Raw genomic sequence first — 27,482 nt, forward strand, 5'->3', positions numbered from 1 at the left:
AAGTCTTCTGTTCCTCTTCAGATCTTCTAAGAGAGTCTGTTATTAGAAGAGAAGGAACATCAGTAAACTAGAAAAAATATATATTCAACTTATTTAAGAAAACTAAAAAAATAATATTCTTACCGCAACCCTCAAAGGCATCACCAATTTTTTATCTTTTTTGTCTCTCCTTAACATTATGGACTCAATTCCTAGTTCGACGACAGTGTTCTTCAATGATCCAGAAGGCATCATCGAGTTTGCAAGCTCTTTAAGTGTAACATAAAAATTGTCGTAGCTGACGAGTATTGGGCTATAGTTTTTTCGCATTACATGAAAAAGGAAAAACAGAGCAATTAATAAAAAAATGGCATAATACCAAAGCCAAAAAATGCTATAATAAAAAAACAAGATAGGCATGCAGAGGGATCAACTGAATTAACCTCGAGTAGCTGACTTGTACATGTCAAAACAAAAACTTAATTAATTTCGGTATCCGACTTAGGCCATTTTTTACAACAGGACTTAAGTAACACAATGCAGTCAACTTATGTATGTAGATAGTAGGAAGTTTTTTGTAAGCATGCAGAAACATCTATCAAACTTAAGCATATGGACAGTACAACTTAATTAACCCCAAGGAGCCAACCTTTGCATGTTTGCTTGGAAAAAATAGGGAAAGGAAACCAACTAGACTTTAAACTAGAACTTCAAACATGTTTTTAAAAACCAAACTTAATTAAACTCAGTAACCAACTTAGGCATATTAATGGTACGACTTACGTAACACAATGCAGCCAACTTGTACATTGTATATGGAAAAACAGAATTTAAGCATTTTTTCAGAACCAAACTTGGGCATATATACAGTACAAGTTAATTAACCCCCGGGAGCCAACCTGTGCATGTTTGGTCGGAAAAAAATAGGAAAAGGAAACCAACTAGACTTTAAACCAGAACTTCAAAACATATTTTAAAAAACCAAACTTAATTAATCACAGTAACCAACTTAGGCATATTAACAATACGACTTACGTAACGCAATGCAGCCAACTTGCACATTGTGTATGAAAAAAAAATAACTTAAGCATGTTGGAGGAAACAAATTAATTCATTTCAGAAAACAAACTTGGGCCTATTGACAATGGCAAGTTTGATTAAACCAGTAACCAACTTATATATGTTGCTCAAAAAGGAATTATGTTAAAACCAACTTAGTGACTATCATCATGAAACTTATCTATTTTATACAGTACAACATTATGTAAGTTGGCTTACCTTTTGTCCACCTCTTGACACCTTTTAGATCGACGACCATGTGCAGTAATTGCGGCGTACAAATCCTTTACTTCAGCTGAACAGGTGTAGAGGCTTCTGTCCACATAAGTCAAGTAAGGCAACAATTTGCAAAGTGCTTGCTTGATGAGCCTTCGTTGCTTCATTTGCGCAAAAGAAGATGTTGAATTGCTTTCAGAAATTTCTTTGTTAGCGGCATCACCAATTCTCACTCCTGCTGGTGTCTGCAATTCACTATCATTTTGCATCGGTTCCTCCTGGATATTAGCATTTGCACTGTTCAAACGCTTCTCCAACTCTACACGTTCGCAAAGGGCGTAAGCTTCTTTCTCCATATCTTCAGTCCAATAGTCGTCATCATTTAACATATCTGCTGAAGATTCTTGTCTGACCTTTTTTGGGCTATCAAAACCAAGATCAAATGAAGGGGGATCGCAAGCTGCTTGCAAAGCCTTTTTTCTTGTCATCTTCTGGCTGCTTGTAACAGATTTGAATTCCTTTGGTCTGGGTGGAGGACATGTCTGCCGTGTTGGAGCTGGTGAAACCTGTTGAGACAAATTGGCTTGCTTCATATGCCCACTTTTAGGTGTAATTGGTGACCAACTTTTGGCTGCTTCTTGGTAAGATGTGTCGCGAGTACTCTGATTTGGATGAACGAAAAAGCTGTTTTGTTCAGAATATTTCTGAAATGATTCAGTTGAAGTTGCAAGTCCAGATGCAGAGTGTGATAGACGTGGTGAAGTTACATGCATAACGCTTGACTGAGTTGAATGCGGTGAAGGTGCAGGCACAGGGCTGGAGTGGAGTGCATGAATTGCATTTGATGTTTTGGTTTCAGGTACTCCCCACGGCCTTGGAACACGGGGGGAAGCACCTGTTGCAGACGGGAAGATGCTGTTAGCTGAACTCGGAGGCACACTGGATTGAGTTGCAACTGTTCTTTGAGCAATTCCTGCTTGAGATGCTGACAACTTCTGGTTACTTGGTCCATCAACAGGTGCAAATACTGGTTCTTCAGCTGTAGATCGAGCGAATGATGTTTCTGCTTGAGCTTTAATTGAGTATGGAGCTGATGGAGCTATGCCTGTTTCGGCTGCAATCTGTGAACTGAACTCAAAATCTACTGGCCGACCACGGTGCACTACAACCTTTTTCTTCACTGTCATATTTCTTGTTATTTCATCTTTTTTTTCCAAATTTCCCAACCCTATGAACTCTTGAGTTAACTTCTGTATTGCATCATCCCTAGCAAACTGATCTATTGGTTCTGAGCTTGTAGGAGACTGACATGCACTGCTAAACTTGTCCATCAATGTATTCCGGGCACACCTCTTTTCCTGTGCATTAAACAACTCAGTTGGCTCGCTGTTTCTCATGTCAATGCCACTTTTCTCCCCTGCAGCAGTATACTCTCTCAAATCTGAGAATGGACTCAGGCCTGGTGTTGTGGATGCGCCTCTTGTACAACTATGTTTCTCTGCATGTATCCCTGCAGACTGTTCTTTCTCCGCAGTACTTGACAACAGATTCAAACCCTGGAATGACAGATCTGCATTGGAATCACTGTTGTTATCCATGCACCTCTTCCTTAAGTTGCCTGCAGGCCCTTCATTTCTCTTGGTGGGTGTTAACCTAGTAGATCTTCTTGGCGTTGTGTGATGATGGCTGCCATTGTTGTTAGCTGCCTCATCCTCACCACCAAGGCCAGACCCAGGTTCTGAAGCTCTGTCACCATCATTGTTTCCATTCCCATGGTTGTCTTCATCTTCATCCTCATCATCATCAATGTTGTCATCGTCACTGTCATCCTCATCTTCAGATTCACCTTTATAATCATCGTCATCTTCATCATCCTCGTCGTCGCATCTACCCTCATCACTTCCAATTCTCCTCTGCCTTTTGCGTAATCTGTTCTGGCCATGCCAAGAACTGGATTCATCAATCTCTATTTGCCCCCACTGTTCAACAAATGAACCTATCCTGTTTGAAATATCGGTGCATAGCTCCCCAATCATGACCGCAATCTTCCTTTTTTTCTGCACATTTACATAGATAGATATGCACTCAGTAATGTGAGTTGAAAAAGTACAAAAAAAGAGCATTACTGAGAAAGGAATAAAGAATCATGGAAAAATATGCATGTGGACACCAAATTAGGTGTAATCAAAACAGTAACCAACTTAGTGTAAGCCTTAGTGTCAACTTAGTTGGAATGAGTGCACAATTTGAAGTTGGGGGCATGTGGACACCAAATTAGGTGTAATCAAAACAGTAACCAATTTAGTGTAAGCCTTAGTGTCAACTTAGTTGGAATGAGTGCACAATTTGAAGTTGGGGGCATGTGGACACTAAATTAGGTGTAATCAAAACAGTAACCAACTTAGTGTAAGCCTTAGTGTCAACTTAGTTGGAATGAGTGCACAAGTCAACAAAATGGTTAACAAATTCAGAAAATAGCAGTTTCCAACTTAAATCATTTTTACTGAACCAGCTTAACTAAAATAAGCAGCCAACTTATCCATTTTTTACAGTACAAAATTTTGAGGTATAAAAAAAGTTCATACATGAATTGGGAAGCTCCGTGGCAACTTCGAGGAAACAAAATCTTCAGTACCCGTGATCCCAACAAAGAGACTGTCTCTAATAGTAGCACCAACACCTTGTTTGAGCTATATTGTAACAGGACAAAAAAGAGAAACCACAGGTGTTAGTCGGTATATGTGAGGAATGGCTGAAAAAATATAGGTTCATCATGAAAAAATGCCAGGAAAAAAGTTTAATAAAAAAATCAGACACTTACTTTAAGCTTGCCGAACTCCCCGCTGACTTTGGTATCCTTGCACATAACAGCTTGTATAAGTTTGTCAGTCCAAGCTGCTGCACGGATGGGGCAATCATCTTCAGATGGCACGTCCTCATCAACCTCAAGTGAATCCAGGTATAATATCTGCAAAAAAATGAAGAAGTTAATCACTGATGGTGAACAGAAAAAATAGAATGTATGTTTGTAGCAGACCGATGGAAGAAAAAACATGAAGAAGTAAATTACCACAAGATGATGCAAACAACAGCAAACAGATTTCTTCTTGACTCCCATCTTCTTGACTTCTGTGATTATTTGATCTATTGCAAATTGGGCAAAATTTGTCCTCTTGAACTCATCAAGATTGAGTAGGCACTGGTAACACCTGGGACTGATGGAGGCAGAGGTTGAAGGACTTATGAAGCAACTGATTACACCAGCAAAGTAAGCACGGAGAAACTTCATATCTGAAGCTCCATTCATGTCCTTTATCATTCTGTACCAATCAGTAAACTCTGGTGCTGATCCACTCTCTATACCATATTCGACATTGAAGAATGCAATAGCTTCAGTAATCATCTCATAACACACTGATCTTCCCTCATTCCGCAAACCAAAAACCCTGGTGTAACTATCAGCATTCACTGGTATGCTACCTCTCCCTGGAATAGCGAGCTCACTTCTGATAGGATCGAAACAGCCAAGAACCCACATGCTCAAAGACGCAGGCATTTCTTTAGCCATCACCTTAAGCATGCCTCCCCAACCCCATTGCTCAATAAGATTTCTCTGGGCATCATTAAGCAGAGCGTTCAATTTGAACAACCTGGCAGGAGATGCGCGATTCCTACCCAACTGGAAAAACATAAACCAAAAATAGGGGACAAAAAACCAGTTAATAATTATTTTTGTTGGAGGTTTTGCTACAAATAGATAGTAAGAGTATAAAAACACACCGCCTGACGCCGTTTAGGTGCACGCTTTGGTGCAACAACCGTATCAACTTCAGGTTCAGTTTGGCGCGGCTCTTTCTGACCATTGTTACCAACTGCATTCTGATGATTGGAGAAAAAATATAAAAGTCAGTTCAATAAAAAAACAATGAAATTAACAGAAAAAAATTGGAATGAAAATGAATAAAACAAATAAAAATTACAAACTACCTGCTGAGCAGTTTGTGGACAGGCAGCAGTTTGTGGTAAACGCAAACGAGAACGCTTGGTCAAATTCTTCATTATATCTGCAAAAATGTAGCTATATTCATGAAAACAAGTTTATAATAACCACTAGGCAACTTATGTATGTAGATAGTAACAAGCTTTGTAAAAGAAAAAACAAGTTAAGCATGTTATTAAAGCTACTTATACACAAAAAATATGGCAGTACATCTCAGCTCAAAAAGCTGCTAGTGGAACCAAACTTAAGTAATCCCTCCCAGTAACCAAGTTAGGCGTATTGATAAAACAACTTAAGTAATCCAATACAGCCTACTTGCACATCTTGCTCAAAAAAGAAAATGAAAAAAAAACCAACTAGGGTATGAAACACAACTTAAGCATCCTGGAGGAACAAAACTTAATTCATTTCAATACCCAACTTAGGCCTACTGACAAAGGCAACTTGATTAAAATCAGTGACCAACTTGTAAGATATCAAATTAAGCATGTATATTAGAGCTACTTATACACACAAAAAAGGATGAGCAGGAACATCTATCCAAAACTTAAGCAAAGGTGTAATAACAAAACTAATTCAATTGCAGTATACAACTTAAGCAAAACTAATTCATGGGTTCTGTTTGAGATGACTATGCTGACAGATAGCAACTTAGTATAAGATTCAGTAGACAAACTTAACAAGATGGCTGCAGTTCTAAAACTAAAATTTCAGATTCAGTAACTAAAACGACATGCGAGTTATTGAATTCCAATATATGCACAAGCAATTTGTGACAAAGAATGTCTTCCAGCGGTTAAGCAACACCAATGGCTGTCCAAAAACCATACATATTAGTTCAAGTGGTGGGTCATTGAGATCGACTGCGAATCGCTTCTGATCCGAGCTTGGTCGCTAATGCTATCCTAAATGAGAAGCAGTACTACCTCGACACACATGCACCGAATAAAAGCATGGAGACGAGATCAATCACAACATAGATCAAAATCCATGTGCTCCAGATGTTCATACATGGAGAGCATCCTATGTCACCGACAGATATATCTCACACAACACGAATCCAAGACAAAACCCCATGAAATTGCAAAGGTACATTACAAAATCGTGCGCTATTGAAGAAGAATCGTGCACAAAATTGGTAGATGCGGTGATAGATTACCTCCTAGCCCAAAATCCGCCGCGAAATTGCCTGACCTCGCCTCTAGCAGCAAGCCTTCGCACCCTGTACTCACCGCAGAGCAACGCCGCCTCTTCGCTACTCACCGCAGAGCAACGCCACCGACTCGATCTCCGTCGCCGCTCCCGAATCGCTCGCCCTTCACCCGCAAATCGCCGTACCACCGCGCCCAAAAACGAGGAGCGCGAGCACGAGCGGCAAAAAGTAGTAGAGCAGTATATTTTGGCAATGACCGTGTAGAAAAAAGGTGTCCACAAGCCAATCCTCTCCCAAAAAAATAGAAGGCGTGTCTCGCATGGATCCGTGTTGAGGTGCTTCTTCTTCCTAATCGTAACAAAAAATAACCGTGGAGCTGGGTAGCTCCGGTTAAGACGGGACGGGATCGCTCCAGCGCTACTGTGGCGCGCAAAATGAACAGAACGGAACGGGGCGGTGAACCATTCTCTGCGCGGGACTGGGCCGGGCAACCAGGGTTTTGCTAACGAACGCGGTTGCGGTGCCGGTATCTCGCGGGGAAGAAGGGCGTGTGGGGTCCACATGTCGGCGCCCGATTCCTGTTGCGCATGGCAGGGCAGAACGATTCTCTCCCGCAACAGAATCCCCAGATACGGCAGCCAGTTCGTTACAGGTGCAGCCGCTTCCCATATATATCCGTGTGGAGGTTCCGCTCGGAATATACAGCCAGCAGGGGTGGTAGCATCTATCCATCCGCCATTCGCGCCGGCTGGGCAGATCCAATCCGCCGGAGATCGGATCCATGGCGCCGTCCGCCATGAACACCACCAAGAGCAAGGAGCAGCAGGAGATCGACGACTGGCTGCCCATCACCTCCTCCCGGAACGCCAAGTGGTGGTACTCGGCCTTCCACAATGTCACCGCCATGGTTGGCGCCGGCGTCCTCAGCCTGCCCTACGCCATGTCCGAGCTCGGATGGTACGTACTTAACGCTCTCGCTCAATTCATCTCCTCGATCGAGATATAGTTATCGTCATTGTCTCTGCTAGCTCCATCCCCTGTTTATGTTTAGATTGGATTTCGCTACCTCCGTGTGCACGTTTAGATTGGATTTACAGATTAGTGAATCGACGTTCATGCTCTTATTTATTTGTGCCTTCAAGATAGAATAGACTTGGCGAGATCGAAACAACTTGAGATTGGTTAGTTTTTGTGTGAAGAACGTAGATCGACCAGTGGATGCATGTCAAGTAATGGTGCGGAGAAACACTGGTGAGCAGTAACAATTATTAAGATCATGACGTGTTTTCACAGAGTAGATCGATCTTAGTATCAATGGAGTACTACCTAAAAATGACTTATTCCTTTCATACGTGAATTTTTCTCAAATCTGCTTAAACTGTTTCAGGGGTCCCGGTGTGGCGGCCATGCTCCTCTCATGGCTGATCACCCTGTACACGCTGTGGCAGATGGTGGAGATGCACGAGTGCGTGCCCGGCAAGCGCTTCGACCGGTACCACGAGCTGGGCCAGCACGCCTTCGGCGAGAAGCTGGGCCTCTGGATCGTCGTCCCGCAGCAGCTCATCGTCGAGGTGGGCGTCTGCATCTGCTACATGGTCACCGGCGGCAAGTCCCTCAAGAAGTTCCACGACGTGGTCAGCCCGGACGCGCCACCGATCCGCACCAGCCTCTTCATCGTCATCTTCGGATCGGCCCACTTCCTCCTCTCGCAGCTCCCCAACTTCAACTCCATCTCGCTCATCTCCCTCGCCGCCGCCGTCATGTCGCTCACCTACTCCACCATCGCCTGGGTGGCCTCCGTGCACCACGCCACCACCCGCGGCGCCGGAGCCGTGGTAGACTACAGCATGACGGCTTCCACGTCGGCAGGGAGGACGTTCAACTTCCTTAACGCCCTTGGTGACGTCGCCTTTGCGTACGCCGGCCACAACGTCGTGCTCGAGATCCAGGCCACCATCCCGTCCACGCCCGACAAGCCTTCCAAGAAGCCCATGTGGAAGGGCGTCATCGTTGCGTACATCGTCGTCGCCATCTGCTACCTCCCCGTGGCCTTCGTCGGGTACTACGCCTTCGGCAACGCCGTCGATGACAACATCCTCATCACCCTCGAGAAGCCCCGCTGGCTCATCGCCGCCGCCAACATGTTCGTCGTCGTTCACGTCATCGGCAGCTACCAGGCAAGTGCTACGTACATACATACTACAGAGATTGATCGCACGGGGTGCATGTATATATATGTTCATAAATATATTACTGTGAGATCTAATCACGTTGTGCGCGTTTGTGAGATTGCAGATCTACGCGATGCCGGTGTTCGACATGCTTGAGACGTTCCTGGTGAAGAAGCTGCGGTTCAAGCCCGGGTGGCCTCTTCGTCTGATCGCTCGCTCGCTCTATGTCGGTGAGTAAAATTGGGGACGCGCAGAAGTACTTGAGGTTTACAGTGTCACAGAATCTAATGTTCAGTTTTCTACCCTCTTGATTCCGTGCAGCATTTACCATGATGGTCGGCATCGCCATCCCCTTCTTCGGTGGATTGCTGGGGTTCTTCGGTGGTTTTGCTCAGGCCCCCACAACCTACTTCGTAAGACTATTTGATTTCTCTTTGGTTTGCACTAAGTTGTTCTTGTTTTAGTTAGTGAGATCTGTACGTTTGGTTTCTTAATCAACTGGATTGACATTGCTTCTGCAGCTTCCCTGCATTATGTGGCTGTGCATCAAGAAGCCAAAGAAGTTTGGCCGGTCCTGGTGTATCAACTGGGTAAGTCTCAGTAACTCTCAGCATAGCCTGCCTCTTGTTTTCTCTGATATTAAGACTCTATTATTTGGTAACAGTTCCAGATGTTGTTTTTTCATTCCGAAAATCTAACTGTTGTTTTCCTGGTTGGATGGCAGTTCTGCATTATCATCGGCGTGCTCCTGTCAGTGCTGGCGCCTATCGGAGCCCTCCGTTCCATCATCATGAACTACAAGTCTTACAAGTTCTTCTCATGATCTGCTGGAACAAACTCCACCTAGCTACTTAGTAGAGCATTAGATGCAGAGTGTGTTATTCTGTCATGTTTAATTAGGCACAACAAAATATTCAAAGTGTGTTGTGGATGTTGACTCGGTTGGCGTTGGTGTGTCAAGTCGAATGTCTAAATGGAGGCGTTATTTAGCCTTTGCTATTTAGGAAATGTCAACTTGATCTAGTTATCCCAGTTCAGCTTCAAAGTACTATCTGTCGCAACTCTATCTCCTATATCTAGATAAAGTTGTGATATTTATTTTGTTAAGGATGGAGTAGCTTAAATCTTGCTAAAAACTCTTAATATTCTACATTTGAATGGCTGCCCCTCACAACGTGATTTTCATATCTCTATGTCCCTTTGGCATTTTTTAGAAGCACATCTCCTTAGCTAGTGTGGGATGTTCACATGGTCTAGCGGCAATGCGACACGTTCCAACTTTAGCTAGCCCAATGTCAACAGGCAACAACCCATATCTTCCATCCCTCTATGATGGAAATTTATATATGAAAAAAAAAGCCATAACTATGTCCCGATATTGTTTTGACTCAATCAAATTTAGATACATATGAAGGAAATAAAACATATAAACCAGCTAAAAGCCCTTAATTTATACAACAACCGTAGGAATTTTGTTAAGTGAAACACAAGGCACGCCAATCCAACACTTCAGCGAGAGATCTACGAGAAAAATGTGACCGATCCCTAAAAGGGGGTATATAGTCAAAAAGTTACCTAATCTAAGCTAACAATGTCGCAACAAACCAAAATATAAACATCTAAAATACCAAAAGATATCAATAATCCACAAGAAGATATATGTCTATAGTGTGCTTAAACTATATTGTAGTTGTTGATAATTTCTATTATAAATTTGGTTGAATTTAGTAAGTTCTGACTTTTGACTAATAAGATGAGAATCGAACATGAGTATGATGATTGACTAAAAACTTATGTGTGGGAGATGCTCATGAGTGACATTTTCTTTCACCCTATAGTCTGAAGTTTAAACGAAGAGCCAAAACTCGACATTTCGACGAGGATTTCGGTGACTAGTGCACCCTCCTTCAAGTATACCTCCGTCATAGATGGTTTTCACCCGCGTGATTAGTTTCTACTAGTTGAACGCCTTGTTGACGTAACTACTTCATGCTAAACACTGAAAAAAACTACTTCATGCTACAACCGGTATTATCCTTTCCTGTGGTGAAGCTTGGAGATAACAGTAAGGAGGCGTGAGAGCGTAACTTAAACAATTCAATAGTAATTAGGATGGATAAACATCATCAAATTTCTCTAAACAACCTAATAGCTAGGCAGAAGAATTACCAAACTTAGGGGTGGGGGAGCCAAACTTTGTTTAACCGTTTTCTTAAATACTATTGTATTATTTCGTATGTCCATCTTTTATGTTAATTTTGGATAACTGAATAAGTAACATTGCCAAGTAACTTTTGCAAATTTATATGATAAGAGGCCTAAGAAGGAAAACCCCATAATGAAAAAAAGATCATTAAACATGCTTGGTCCACCATAGGCCATAGGTTCTCTCCCATCCACGCATCGTGGACCAAAATGACCTTTGTAGCCCTCGTATCTCGCCCTGCAAGGATATCATTAGTCATGTGTGAAGAACACCTACTGTGATAGCCTATAAAAGCCCGCTCTCATGGGCACACTTTCACTTGAAATAAACTTCAAGGGGAGAGGCTCTAAGAGACTATAGAAAATCTTTAGAAGAAAGATTTCCAAGGGACATAATAATGTCTTAAGGATAAAGATTCCCACTCAAAAGATCCAAGAAGGAGGATAAATTTTAAGTTACCTTTGCAAGGCTCAAAACTATCACAATAGAAGGGGAGTTTTGAGGTGGCATCACCTCTTCGGCCCTATTCACTAATCGAAACACTTCTATCATAACATCTCCCAACATAGTCGTATGACTAGAGCATGACGCCATAGGACTTGATGCCATGCTTACATGCTACGGATTTGGCTCACCATGTCGGAAAATAAGCATATCACACTAGACCAGGGAGACGTGCAATGTAACCATGGCGTCATGGGTCATGCAAAAGGGTCAAAACATGATCTTTTTAGAGTGGGTTTATTTTATGTTGCAGTTTTAGATAATTTGCCAGTTTCGTCATTTTTCACATCTAGTATATATTACCCTCTCCGTCCCAAAATATAAGGCAAAATTTTTCATGGTCTTTGGTCCACAACTTTGACCACTGATATATACTCATTCAGTTCCATATTAGTTGACTCAGCTTTGTCTAGATCTACATGTGTGTATATCTGGACAAAGTTGATTTAATTAATTTGGAATGAAGAGAGTACAAAATTATATGGAATCAAAACGTATAATGATATTGGTGCATTCTCTTGCAAATATCTTTCATGTCATATATATTTTTACAAATTTTATAGACATTATATAAGTATAGACTATAGTTACAGTTGTAAGTTGTTGACCACTAAAATTTAAGGCATCTTTATATTTTTTTAACGGGGCAACAATGTTAAAATGTTAACTGAGACCATACCAAAACCTCCCCCAACCCTTCTGCCTCTCTTGACCTAGTGATGCCCACAAATATAGGGGATCTGAAAGTTTAATGTCGGTAACCTAGAGGGGGGTGAAAAGGTTCTACAAAATATTCCTTAACTTGTTTGCAATTTTAGGCTATGCGGATAAATAAAGTGGCATAATGCAAACTAAGTGAAGCACCTAAATGACAAAATATAAATATCAAGAACTTCAAACTCGATGGCTATCACAAATAAATAGGTGGAAAGAAATAACCGAAACACATGGAGACGCCGATGTATCCCGATGTTCACTTTCTTGAGGGAAAGCTAGTCAGCGTTGGAGAGGTGCCGTACCACGAAGGACACTGAATGCCACGAAGGCACACCTTCTTCTCCGTGAGCTCCTTCCACGAAGTAGGAGCTCATTCCACTATGTGAAGACTTTAGGAAGGCCTTCAATCCCGTACAAACTTTGTCGCTCGGTCACAAAATTGATCGCTCCTAGCGACCGCTACATTCTAGGAGTCCTCAACCTCCAAGAGTAAAAAGATCAGAGAGGGAAACTTGATACAACGGCTCAAATCACAAATTTGATCGGTGGAAAGAGAGATGATGACGAGATGTTCAAGATGCATGGATCAACTCCCAAAATTGATGGATGAAACACAAGGGATCAAGGATTTGAGTTGGGGAATAGAGATGAACTTCTTGAGACCTTCACAAATTGGATCTGGATTAAAATAGAATGACAAAGGTAATTGATCCCAACACATAGTTGCCTTTTATGCAGAAAAATCAGGAAAAAACACAGAAAACTAGATGATTCCCCGCGCGTTGCTGCGGTAACTTTTAGACATATACATGAGCGAAGTTAATAAGTGAAAAAGAAAATTTAGCCTGTTGCAACGTACATGCTATTATTTGAATTACATAGTGTAACATATCATGCCCATGCATGTACATGTATCTAGGTGGAGCTATTTATACTATGATCTGCAATTGTCAAATGTTTACATATTTTGAATACAACAACGAATATGTAGGGTAACATTTCTAAAAAAGAAGTCATAGAACTTGCGATTATATAATGTATGAAACAAAAAAGAACTAACTTTTGGGTAAATGTATACCTCTGCAATGATAGGAGATACAAAATGTTATTGGAGTATAGATTTGTAGCAAGGAATCAAGAGCAAGACACCTGACAGAGGAAATCAGTTGTCCGTCTTGCATGTTGTCGGGCTTAGACTGTTGGTACAATTTATTATTCTCCAAACTATTGTCTGGAAAATTATAATTCTAAAAGTTCCTTCTCGAAGTACATCTTTAGATCCACTGAAAGTCACCACATGAATGGATAGTAGCCAATAACAACGACGTTCCATTAGAACAATGCAATAAATAATTTCATAGTTGCATGTTTTTAGGTTCCTTAGATAGTCTCCATAGGCCTTACTGCATATCATCAAGTGTGAACAGGAGAAAGCCATAATTTCAGTCAAAATACATCCACTGGTTGATTGCAGAAATGGAGAGAAGACCTTTGTCATGGTTCAGGAAATGTTGGAACCAATCATCATGATGGAAACACAGGAAGAGTCATAACCTCACTTACATTTCGTCAAAGATATCAGGTTCTAGTGTTCAACTGCAGACAATACATACCACTCGGAAACTGCAAGAAGTAGAGAGCATAGAATGGAGCAACCTGAGTGTGTATGGCGCCGGAATGTACAAACACATCAACAACAGGAGCGTCACCAATCTGGAGGAGCAGCTTCCACGACCTTGCTCGCAAGACTGGGCGATTTAAGATAATTGGAGACTTGAACACAGGTATAGAAGTGGTAGTATAATGGTTTCATGGCCAATGCTTCACATGCATCGGAAGATGGAAGAAGGCTCACAAAAGCTGAGGGATGGTTGTTCTATAAAGAGGGCTGAGACGTTCCCAAATAACTTCTGGAATGCCTCCATCCGTTACTTATCATGCAGCTGAGTGTTTCATTCACATGGAATTTTTTTGGACAACCCATCATTAGGAAACTAAATAGCGATGCTTCAGAAACGAATAGTGCACCTCTTTTTGGTAGATGAATGGTTGATGCCCTGTTAATAATTAGCATTGACAGTTTTTCAGAGTGGAGCATTGCCGTTCCGGATGGGCATCTTATTTGCAGCCCAAAAAGCCACGACATCAATGTTCTAATTAGCATGTGGTGTGCAGGTGAAACGACTAAACATGCAGACAACAAATGCTGATGTGGTAGAGCTGCACAACGTGGCACACTACAATTGCTCTGTAATGGTTGGTGAGGTGGACATCTTGCATGTTGAGAGAAATACTTTTAGTGGGTTGCTCCCATTTAGATATTACTAGAAGATACCCCGCGCGTTGCAGCGGGATATTTTGTTACATTATATATATCCAAAAGAAATATGCACACTAAAAAGAAGGAAGTGAAGATAAACTAAATGAAATTTTTTGATGCTAACATATTTTGGATGTCGGATAAATACAATTAGAAGTAAGAGGTATCATTAAAAGGTTCTCATGCCAGGTAGTCACCTTAGGCTTTTAAACCTTCTTTGAGATGACCTAAAGTGACCTAAAATGAACATAAGGGTCGCCCCGCATTTAATTTTCCTGTAGAAGACCAAATGTTGTTTCTGGCTATAACCCTTTGTTGAAAACAGTAATTTTTACTCCAACTGCACACACCAACGAAGAGTTATAACTTCAGTTTAGCACTGGTAAGAGAATGTAAAATGAATCCAATATACTGTACACAAAGAATAATTTAGTAGTTTGGTTAAAACGAAGAATAGCTTCAAACTTGGGATACCCCATCCAAACCTATGGTCTAATTTCTTGTATAGATAGTACTAATACACCACTGTTGAAAACACTAAATACCTACAGTACCTACACATGAATGCATTAGTTTTATTTTCACCTGTTGTCTGCATATAGATAATACCTGATGCAATTACCATATGACTATCATGCCACAGTCAAATATTCGAGTTATATGGGAAATTGCATAGTCACACTTGCATCGGATCACAATGTTTTTTCTTTCTTTTCATTTGTCCTGAATAATTTGGACTATATGCTTTGTATTTCTTAAGAAAACACAAAATGGTAATCATGAATATATATGTCGTACTTACCAAGAAGACACATCATAATTAATTTCTTGGATAATCTTACTTCCGTTTGCAGGCCACAAACTATTTCTAATGTTGGCAAACTCCGCAAATTCAGAGAAAGATTATTATAGAATCCACAGTAGTAAACTGAATAAAAAATAAAAACATTGAATGATAGATGAGAGGAAATAATCTTAGATCCAATAATAACAACAGAAGAACTTTTCGGAACCAAAATCTCATTCCATTACCATGGGCTAGTGGATCTCAAAAAAAAAATTACCATGGGCTAGCTTGCATGAAGTTGAAGAAGTCCCGCCTTAATTATTAGAATATAAAACAATGAAGGTCATACTACGTAAAGAAAGAGCTTTATATATAAAACAATAGGTTGTTGAGGCATGCTCATGTGCAGCAAGAGCATTACCTGTGAACAAATGACAAATGCTCAATAATCATACTCTAAAATCAAGCACGACACACCATTTTATATAGCTTCTGCCAGCGATTAGTAAAGAAAAACTGCAGTTTGTTTAGCTTCTACCAGCGAGTCAAAAAAATAGAGCGCTAATATTTCAGTAATGTTGTTTGGTAACTTCAAGAACTGCACCGTCAGATTTGTACATATACCTAAGAAAAACCAAGGCAGTAAGCATACAATTCAATACATGAAAGGGGATGAGAGGAAGGCAAAAGCAGATCGGGGATCAACAAACTGAGGTAGTATTGCAGGATAATAGATTAAAAGGGAGAAATTTTCTTCTCCAAAGTCCAAACTCAATGAGGATATATATCCTCCAGGGTCTGGAGAGTAGGATCTTTGTGGACTTCTAGCGGTGGTGATCACCGGCCAGATGAAAGAGAGGCATCGACATTTGAATCGGTGCTACAGGCAAAGTGGAGGCAGGAAATTGGAAAGATGCCTACAGATTAAATAGAGAAGAACGGGCACATGCATGCAGTGGACAAAGGTAACGGAAAAGAAGGTGAAGAGATACAGACTGTGAAGGTTTGTGGGAAGAGAAATAATATGTTTAACTAAATGAAACAGTAATGGAGATGGAGCGACGGAATTAACTGAACCAACAACTATTCGTCTCTTCTAGTGGGATAGTAAAAGACATGCATGCCGTCTGTTCAGTTTCATCATAATGTACAGAGATTTGGACATTTGGTGATGCGTGATTTTCATGGTGGAGTGAGCCAACAAAAATAAAATCTTCTCTTGTGAACAAAAGATGATGTGGCATGTTTGCTTAGGTGGGTAGTCTGCATGTTGAGAGAAATCCCATAGTGGGTTGCTCCTATTTAGGTATTATAGATTATAGATGAGTACCCGGTATGACTGGCTGAGTGCCTGGTCATACCGATTGAACTCACTGGAAACGGACTCGGGAAAAGAGGGAACCAGAGATATTGGCCGGTATGACCGGGCCCGACCCATGCAACAGCTCCGAGGCGGCCTGGACGCGGAGGCGTTGCGCGTCATGCGGCAGGAGAGAGAAGGAGCAGGCGACGCGTGGATCGAGGCAGGGCGACGTGGGTGTGTGGGGCCACAGCAGGAAAAGCAGCGGCAACAGCTTCAGGCGCGGGCCACGCATACGAGCCAGTGCGCGGGCGACGGAATCGCCCGAGAGCATGTCCAATAAGGCTTACTCAGCTGGCTATAAGAAATAAAATAACATATTCTTGTCTAGTTGGAGGAGAGAGAAGGTAAGTGGGTTCCAGCTCTAGCACGTGCTCCTAGGTAGTTTGTGAGAGTGAAAGGTGAGCCATACATTGATAAAGTACTACATTATTATAGCTAACTATTGTACATGTTAGCTATACAAGCTAACTATAGATGACTTGGCAACTTGCTTAGGGTATCTCCAACGGGGTGACGCATTTCGCGTTCGAAAATGTCCGCGCGCTTCCGTTTGCGTCGGCCGAAATGGTCAAAATCGACCACGCGTTCGTTTGCGTCGGGGGGTGACTCCAGCGGCACGACGCATTTTTTCTCGAATTTCCATTTTTTATAACATGAAAACATAATTTACATAGTTGAACACATGGAAAAAAACCTAAACGCCTGTGCCTACTTCTTCTCCTCGTCGCTGTCGAGCACGACGAGCTCCGGTACCACCCACGGCCAGTTGGGAACCGGCAGAACGTACGCCGGGCGCGCCGGCGGTGCTGGAGGTGGAGGAGCCTAGTCATGTGGCTGTGGCGGTGGTGGACGCGCCCAGTGGCGGAGGTGGAGGAGCCTAGGGCTGTGACGGAGATTGAGAATCCCAGGGCTGAGGTGGGGGCACCCACGGGTTGTACGGGGGAGATGGAGGCGGCGGTTGTGGCGTGGCCGAGTCCTGTAGCGCCAGTCATAGGGCTTCATCCTCCGACAGACCCGACGGCATGATGCCGGTGGCGTATCGGGGCAGAGGCGGATGCACAGGTCGGTCGTTCTCCGAGACGAGGATGTCGAGTGATGACCCACAAGTATAGGGGGTGTATCGTAGTATCTTCGATAAGTAAGAATGTCGATCCCAACGAGGAGCAGAAGGTGTTGACAAGTAGTTTCGATGAAGGATTCACTGTAAATGCTCACAGACAAGTATTCAGGGGGTTTTGATGTAACAGTTGAATAAAGTACGAGTAAGTAAAGTGCGAGAGTAACAATTGCAGCGAGTGGCCAAATCCTTTTTAGCACAAAGGACAAGCCGGTTTGTTTACTTATAATGACCAAACGTTCTCGAGGACACACGGGATTTTAGTCTAGTGCTTTCGCTACATACGGCTAAATAATCTTCATTGTTATGATAAGTGTTGTGTGGGTGAACCTATGCTAATGTACCGCCCTTCCTAGGACTAATACATACTTGTGATTATACCCCTTGCAAGCATCCGCAACTACAAGAAAGTAATTAAGAATAAATCTAACCACAGCCTTAAACTCTGAGATCCTGCGATCCCTCCTGCATCGATATACCAACGGGGGTTTAGGTTTCTGTCACTCCGGCAACCCCGCAATTAGCAAACGAATACAAGATGCATTCCCCTAGGCCCATAAATGGTGAAGTGTCATGTAGTCGACGTTCACATGACACCACTAGAAGAATAACACCACAACTTAAATATTATACCATTGAATATTACTCAACCATAGTTCACTACTAACATTTAGACTTCACCCATGTCCTCAAGAACTAAACGAACTACTCACAAGACATCATATGGAACATGATCAGAGGTGATATGATAATGAATAACAATCTGAACATAAACTTGGTTCAATGGTTTCACTCAATAGCATCAATAACAAGTAGAGATCGATACCGGGAGAGTTTCCCCTATCAAACAATCAAGATCAAACCCAAATTGCTACAGCGGTGACGAGGTGCTGCGGAGGAGATGGCGGTGATGATGGTGGAGATGATGATGATGGTGATGGTGATGATGTCCAGCTCGATGACGGTGACGATGGCGTCGATTTCCCCCTCCCGGAGGGAATTTCCCCGGCGGATTCCTGCCCGCCGGAGAGCTCTTTTCTCTCTGGTGTTCTCCGCCCCGCAGAGGCGGCTGTAACTCTTCGTGAGGTACCCTCTGTGGCTTAGGTCTTCGGGACGAAGGGTTTCGCGAAGAAAAGGAGGCGAAAGGGGTCGTGGGCCCCCCAAACCACATGGCGGCGCGACCAGGGCATGGGCCGCGCCGCCCTAGGGTGTGGGCCCACCCTGGGTCCTCCTGGCCCCTCCTTCTGGCTTCCTTCGTCATCTTGAAAATAGGATTTTTGGTATAATTTCCTCCCACAGTTGATCTTCCGAAATATTGTATTCTGACGGTGCTTTTTCCAGCAGAATCCTGGCTCCGGTGCTTGATCCTCCAATAATGATGAAACATGCAAAATAGATGAAATAACATAAGTATTGTGTCCCAATATGAAATATATCAATGAATAACAGCAAATTATGATATAAAATAGTGATGCAAATTGGACGTATCAACTCCCCCCAAGCTTAGACTTCGCTTGTCCCCAAGCGAAACTGAGCTCGATAGACAGGACCACATGTTTATGGAGTGAAGAGTCGATAAATAAAATACGGACAAGAAGCATCATATTCATTCACACAGGACATTATAGTAAACAACCTCTTATAACTCATCTTGAAACAAGTATAAGGTAGTCACAAGTAAAGGTACATAAGAAATCATAATTGGTGATGGCAAACTTCGTTCTTGGTCAGAGAACAATTAACAGATTATATTTACCTCATTGAGCAGCGCTCTCATGTTAAAGTTTATAAGGCACAACTTGCATACTCAATCATAATGGTCTTTTCATGATCATTGATAACTTGCAAAGCTATATTCATTCAGATAAAACTTGTACTAAACAAGGAAGAATAAAAGACATGATGTAGCGAATCACAATATAATGGTTTGATCACAACTACTCAAATGCTTGCTTGAGATGGAGGGAAATAGGTTTACTGACTCAACATAAAGCAAAAGACAGGCCCTTCGCAGAGGGAAGCAGGGATTAAATCATGTGCTAGAGCTTTTTCAGTTTTGCAATCATATAAAGAGAATAAAAGTAACATTTTGAGAGGTGTTTGTTGTTGTCAACGACTGGTAGCGGGTACACTAACCCCCTTGCCAGACAACGTTCAAAGAGCGGCTCCCATATTATTTTCATTTTGTGTGGCACTCCTTCCAACCTTTCTTTCACAAACCATGGCTAACCGAATCCTCGGGTGCCTGCCAACGATCTCATACCATGAAGGAGTGCCTCTTTATTTTAGCTTTATTATGATGATGACACTCCCCCCAACCTTTGCTTACACAAGCCATGGCTAACCGAATCCTTCGGGTGCCGTCCATCAATCACATACCATGGAGGAGTGTCTATTTAGTTTAATTAATTTGGGACTGGGAATCCCATTGCCAGCTCTTTTTGCAAAATTATTGGATAAGCGGATGAAGCCACTAGTCCATTGGTGAAAGTTGCCCAACAAGATTGAAAGATAAAACACCACATACTTCCTCATGAGCTATGAAACATTGACACAAAAAAGAGATACTAAGTTTTGAATTATTTAAAGGTAGCACATGAAGTATTTACTTGGAATGGCAGAAAATACCATGTAGTAGGTAGGTATGGTGGACACAAATGACATAGGTTTGGGTTCAGGTTTGGATGCACGAGAAGTATTCCCTCTCAATACAGGTCTTTGGCTAGCAAGGCTAATTAGCAAGCATAAGAGTTGAAGGAAACAAACAAATATACATGTGATAGAAACAATCATGCATCTTCCTTGTAAGCACAAACAATCTTAACTTCAGAATAATAAGCTATGAGCTAACAAGAAAGAAAGACAATGAAGCAACTACATGTATTTCTCTTTTCTATTTAAACCTCAAAGTGTTGTTGCTATTGACCAATGCTAAGTTTGCCAAAACCAAATAGATTTATTCAATGCTTCCAAAGTGATACCAATACTATCAACAAGGTAAATCATATGATAGAGATTGCAAACTAAAATAAGATGTGCAATATGTAAATGATAAGACTTCTCATTAATATTCCATAACGATAACTCACACCAAGGGATACATAGATAACCAACTAAAGAGAGATACTTCCAACTGCAACCCATCTTATATGATAACTTCCCTACTCATGATATGACACTACTTGACAATAAAAGTAAAAGGTAGTGATGATGTGATACCGCGGCACTCCCCCAAGCTTGGAACAAACCAAGGGGATGCCAATACCGATGATGAATTACTCCTTTGGAAATGGTGGTGATGAACTCCTCCCGCGCTTCTTGATAAACTCCTTCAACTTCAGTTTCTCAGCTTGACAATTCTGCACTAAGATGCGAAGAGATTCATTATTATCTGAAGTTGGCGATGACGACCTTGTGATGCGAATCGAGTGGTATTCCAGCATTCTTCGGAGACGACAATTCTCCTCTTGGAGTATCTCCACTTCTCTTCTTAGGGCCCGATATTGATCACAAAACTCATCGGTAGTCCGTAGAACTTCTTCCAACATGGGGAAGGAGTCGAGGCTAAGAGCGTGTTATCACCAGAATTTGACCGAGTCAGAGGTGGGCCGCGATCAAGATGAAGTTGAAGAATTTATACATGGAAGAAATACGTGAATCGGCCTTATGTACCAAGTTTGGGCGAATTGCCCGTGTATCTGTAACATATTAGGATACGTGTCGGTTAGTTAGAGTTTTACCCGTGCACGGTTAGGTGCACGCCTAAATTAGAAAGTCCCCTGGACTATAAATATGTATCTAGGGTTTATGGAATAAACAACAACCAACGTTCAACCAACCAAATCAATCTCGGCGCATCGCCAACTCCTTCATCTCGAGGGTTTCTACCGGTAAGCAACATGCTGCCTAGATCGCATCTTGCGATCTAGGCAGCACAAGCTCCACGTTGTTCATGCGTTGCTCGTACTGAAGCCTCGTTGATGGCGAGCAACGTAGTTATCATAGATGTGTTAGGGTTAGCATAGTTCTTCGCGTAACATGCTATCGTAGTGCAACCCTTGCATATCTAGCCGCCCTCACACCTATCTTAGGTGTGGGGGCGGCACCCCGCTTGATCGTTATTTAGTAGATCTGATCCGTTACGATTGCTCCTTGTTCATCAAGGATTAGTTTAATATCTGCAATAGTTAGGCCTTACAAGGGGCTGGAGGATCCAGCGGCACGTAGGGTGTCGTTCGTTAGTCCTAGACAGGATGTTTCGGGGATCAACCTCGTGTTGGTTTTTAGGCCTTGTCTAGGATCGACTTACGATCACCGTGCGTGGCCGCGAGGCCCAATCCTGAGTAGGATGATCCGATTATGCGGTGAAAACCCTAAATCGTCGTAGATCTCATTAGCTTTATCTTGATCAAGCAGGACCACCATATATTCGTGCACCCCGTACGAATCATGGGTGGATCGGCTCCTTGAGCCGATTCACAGGATAACCTGAGAGCCGATCGAGGCTCGTATTTAATGTTTACATGTATGCCATGCAGGAAACTAAGCGAGGCATCTCCATCACCTTCCTGACCAGGTATAGGTCAGGTGGCACGCCCTTGCAATCAGCATCGGACGTGTGACCAGAAGGCTTTGCGGGCCGTCGCTCGGAGGGACCTCGGCCAGCCGCAACCCTAGGTTGTTCCCGGCTCTACGGTGTTGCCCGTCGCTACCCGCCGGTGGGTTTCGGACATCAACAGAGCAGGTGGTAAAGGTCCCTGCAGGTTATGAGAAAAAGAACGTCGAGTGTCAATAGATCCCACCAAGATTTGCTTGCTCCCTCCAGCTTGGTGCTCTTGTCTTGATGGCATCTTCTTCACTTCTTCCTCCGAAAGCCCCTTGCCCTTGTTGTTGGAGGTCATGGAGCTTCTAGACCGAAAACAGATCCTGGCAGAAACAGCTCGAAACAAAACACGTCGAGAACACGATATACGGACCTCCAGGGGTCCGAGGGATTATATAGCAAAAAATTTCGCGACATAAGGAAAGTACCAGATCGAACTAGAGTCGGAAAGGGGCGACGCGGCGGCCAAACCATAGGTCGGCGTGGGCCCAGGGTTGGCCGCGCCGGCCTATGGTGCCACGCCCTCGTGCGTCCTTTCCACTCCGTTTCGAACTCGTAATTTTTCATATTTTCCAAAAACAGCGAAAATATTGTTCGGAAAGTAAATTGCGTACTTTTCATTACCAAGATGCGTTACCTATTCAAAGTCGAGTTCTGGCGGACTGTCAATTTGCCCTTTGATGAAAGCTTCCGGTGTTTCCACTTGAATAATATCAACATCAACATTATAGGAATCACCTGAGATATAATGCTTGAGTCTTTGTCCATTCACTACTTGCGTAGCATTGCCTTGGAGAGAGCTAATTTTGATTGCTCCTGAACGATACACCTCCTCGACAACATACGGTCCTTCCCATTTCGAGAGTAATTTCCCTGCAAAGAATCTGAGACGAGACCGATACAATAGGACTTTATCCCCAATATTAAATTCTCTTTTGATAATCCTTCTATCATGCCATTTTTTAACTTTCTCTTTAAAGAGTTTAGCATTTTCATAAGCTTCACTTCTCCATTCATCTAGGGAACTTAATTGCAACAACCTCTTATCACCGGCAAGTTTAGGATCTTTATTTAATTCTCTAACAGCCCAATAAGCTTTGTGCTCTAGTTCTAAAGGTAAATGACAAGCTTTCCCATAAACCATTTTATAAGGTGACATTCCCATGGGATTTTTATAAGCAGTTCTATAAGCCCATAATGCATCCTTCAATTTACTAGCCCAATTCTTTCTAGTTTTATTAACGGTCTTTCCCAAAATAGATTTAATCTCTCTATTTGATAATTCTACTTGACCACTAGTTTGAGGATGATAAGCGGAAGCAATTCTATGATTAATACCATACTTAGCAAGAGTTTTTCTAAAACCTCCATGAATAAAATGAGAACCTCCATCAGTCATAATATATCTAGGTACTCCAAATCTAGGAAAAATAATATCTAAAAGCATTCTTAAAGAGGTCTCACCATCAGCACTTTTTGTAGGTATAGCTTCCACCCATTTAGTAACATAATCAACAGCAACAAGTATGTGAGTGTTACCTTCTGAAGACGGAAAAGGTCCCATGAAGTCAAATCCCCAACAATCAAACGGTTCAATAACAAGAGTATAATTCATTGGCATTTCATTACGTCTGGAGATATTACCAACCCTTTGGCATTCATCACAAGATAAAATAAACTTTCTCGCATCTTTGAAGAGAGTTGGCCAATAAAAACCTGATTGTAGAACCTTTTGCGCTGTTCTTTCTCCGGCGTGATGTCCTCCATAAGCACTACCATGACATTTACTCAATATCTCCTATTGTTCATATTCGGGAACACATCTTCGCATAATACCATCCACTCCTTCTTTATATAAGTGTGGGTCATCCCAGAAATAATGCCTCAAATCATAAAAGAATTTCCTCCTTTGCTGAGCTGAAAAGGTTGGAGGCAAGTACTTGGAAACAATAAAGTTAGCATAATCAGCATACCAAGGACTGTCTCGTGAGCTCACCTTTATTACAGCCAATTGTTCATTTGGAAAACTATCATTAACAGGAACAGGATCATAAGCAATATTTTCCAATCTAGACAAATTATCAGCAACAGGATTATCAGCACCTTTCCTATCTACAATATGTAAATCAAATTCTTGCAAAAGAAGTACCCATCTAATAAGCCTTGGCTTAGCATCTTTCTTTGTCATTAGGTATCTAATTGCAGCATGATCAGTATGAATAGTAACTTTTGAATCAACAATATAAGATCTAAATTTATCGCAAGCAAAGACTACAGCTAATAATTCTTTTTCAGTTGTAGCATAATTTCTTTGAGCAGCATCAAGAGTTTTACTAGCGTAATGAATAACATTCAGTTTTTTATCTACTCGCTGTCCAAGAACAGTTCCTACAGCAAAATCACTAGCATCACACATAATTTCAAATGGTAAGTTCCAATCAGGAGGTTCAACTATAGGAGCAGTTGTTAAGGCTTTCTTAAGAGTTTCAAAAGCTTCCTTACAATCATCATCAAAAACAAATGGTACATCTTTTTGAAGAAGATTAGTAAGAGGCTTTGAAATCTTGGAGAAATCTTTAATAAATCTCCTATAAAACCCAGCATGACCAAGAACACTACGAATACCTTTAACATCCCTCGGATAGGGCATCTTCTCAATTGCTTCAACTTTAGCTCTATCAACTTCAATACCTCTCTCAGAAATTTTATGTCCCAATACAATTCCTTCATTAACCATAAAGTGGCATTTCTCCCAATTAAGAACAAGGTTAGTTTCTTCACATCTCTCATTTCTTACCACTTCCTTCATCTTCGGAATTAGACGACGCTGATGTTCAACAACAGGCTTTGCATCATCTTCCATATTAATAGCATGTTGGCAAATAGAAGGAGAAATCCCCTTCAAATCATCAAGAGTGTAGCCAATAGCTCCTCGGTGCTTCTTCAATATTTCCAATAACCTTTCTTCCTCAATCTCTGAAAGCTTAGAACTAATAATAACAGGATATATTTTCTTATCATCAATATGAGCATATTTAAGATTATCAGGCAAAGGCTTTAAATCAAAAACAGGATCTTCCTTTGGTGGAGGTGTTGTACCCAAATCTTCCACCGGTAAATCATGCTTGAGAATAGGTTGGCGAAGAAAAATTTCCTCAAGCTCATCTCTTTCTTTCCTAAAAACTTCACTCTCGCTATCCTCCAAATGTTGCTGCAAAGGATTATTAGGAACAAGAACAATAGATGCACATTGCTCCATTTTAAGATCATTTCTAGGCAAGTCAGCTTTATAAGGAGTTTTAGTAAATTTAGAGAAGTTAAACTCATAAGATTCACCAGCAAATTTAGTCAAAATTTTCTCTTTCTTGCAATCTATAATAGCTCCACAAGTATTTAGAAAAGGTCTACCAAAAATAATAGGACAATAATCGCTAGCAGCAGAACCAAGTACCAAAAAGTCAGCAGGATATTTAATCTTACCGCATAATACTTCCACATCTCGAACAATACCAATTGGAGAAATATTTTCTCTATTAGCCAGCTGAATAACCACATCAATATCTTCAAGTTCACAAGAATCAATTTCGTGCATAATCTCCGTGTAAAGCTCATACGGAATAGCACTAACACTTGCACCAATATCACATAATCCATAATAGCAATGATCACCAATTCTAACAGATAGCATAGGAACACTAGCTTGTTTGGGTTTATTAGGATGTGAAACAATATTAGAAGCATCTTCACAGAAAATAATATGACCATCCTCCACATTTTCAGTCACAAGATCTTTAATTATTGCAACAAAGAGTTCAACTTTTATTTGTTCTTCAGGTTCTACAGGTTTCTTTTCACTTTTATGAACCGCACTATTTATAACAGAGTACTCCTTCATTTTAGCAGGGAAAGGAGTTTTTTCAATATAAGCTTCAGGAATAACATTATCAGCAGTTTCAACTACAACGCATTTATTAATAGATGAATCAATTTTATCTTTATACGGTTCATGATACTTATCAAAATTCTTCTTTGGCAATTCATAATGAGAGGCAAAAGCTTTATAAAGATTTGCAACAACTTGAGAATCAAGACCATATATAGCACTCATATTATGAAATTTATCAGTATCCATAAAAGCTTCAATGCATTTATAATCATAAATTATACCTGATTCTCTATCCTTGTCGTTCTCCCAACCTTCAGTATTTTCTTGAATCCGATCAAGAAGGTCCCTTTTAAACTCTTCTTTGTTGCGTGTAAATGGTCCAGAACAAGAAGTATCCAGCAAGGTCTTGTCTTGAAAAGAAAGTCTTGCATAGAAATTATCAATAATAACATTACCAGGAAGCTCATGAATGGGGCATTTGAGCATTAAAGACTTCAATCTCCCCCAAGCTTGGGCAATACTCTCTCCATCATGAGGCCAAAAATTATATATGCGATTCCGATCCTTATGAATTTCACTTGGAGGATAGAACTTAGAATAAAACCGGGGCACAATATCATTCCATTCAAAAGAATCCCCATTATCCAGTAATTTATACCAATGCGCCGCTTTACCAGACAGCGATAAAGAGAATAGTTTCTTCCTCACTTCATCCATAGCAATACCTGCACATTTGAATAACCCGCATAATTCATGCAAAAACAGTAAATGATCACCGGGATGGACAGTTCCATCCCCTTCATAGCGGTTATCCATAACACGTTCAATAATTTTCGTAGGTATTTTATATGGTATCACTTCCTCACCTGGCGCCTCATCCACTACCGTTGCAGTAGTAGTAGATTTCCCAAATAAAAATTGAAGAGAAGATCTCTCCATGATGACTTATGGCAGCAGGCAGAAATAAAATCAGCACAACAGTAAAGGTTTTCCTTACCAATTCCACTTACCAATAGCGCTTCACTCCCCGGCAACGGCGCCAGAAAATAGTCTTGATGACCCACAAGTATAGGGGGTGTATCGTAGTATCTTCGATAAGTAAGAATGTCGATCCCAACGAGGAGCAGAAGGTGTTGACAAGCAGTTTCGATGAAGGATTCACCGTAAATGCTCACAGAGACAAGTATTCGGGGGTTTTGATGTAACAGTTGAATAAAGTACGAGTAAGTAAAGTGCGAGAGTAACAATTGCAGCGAGTGGCCCAATCCTTTTTAGCACAAAGGACAAGCCGGTTTGTTTACTTATAATGACCAAACGTTCTCGAGGACACACGGGATTTTAGTCTAGTGCTTTCGCTACATACGGCTAAATAATCTTCATTGTTATGATAAGTGTTGTGTG

The 27,482-nt window shown here is 41.5% G+C and overlaps 1 protein-coding gene across 1 annotated transcript; it reads left to right on the forward strand.

The window, feature by feature from the left end:
- The first annotated feature begins 7,095 nt into the window (after positions 1-7,095).
- Positions 7,096-9,610, forward strand: LOC127317878 (lysine histidine transporter 2). Its single transcript, XM_051348478.2, has 6 exons — positions 7,096-7,364; positions 7,795-8,584; positions 8,703-8,808; positions 8,900-8,991; positions 9,100-9,168; positions 9,303-9,610. Exons 1-6 carry the CDS (start codon positions 7,189-7,191, stop codon positions 9,399-9,401), a joined length of 1,332 nt encoding a protein of 443 aa, XP_051204438.1. The 5' UTR covers positions 7,096-7,188; the 3' UTR covers positions 9,402-9,610.
- Positions 9,611-27,482: the final 17,872 nt, after the last annotated feature.

Source organism: Lolium perenne, chromosome 7 (genome assembly GCF_019359855.2).
Source record: "Lolium perenne isolate Kyuss_39 chromosome 7, Kyuss_2.0, whole genome shotgun sequence".
Taxonomy (NCBI): Eukaryota; Viridiplantae; Streptophyta; class Magnoliopsida; order Poales; family Poaceae; genus Lolium; species Lolium perenne.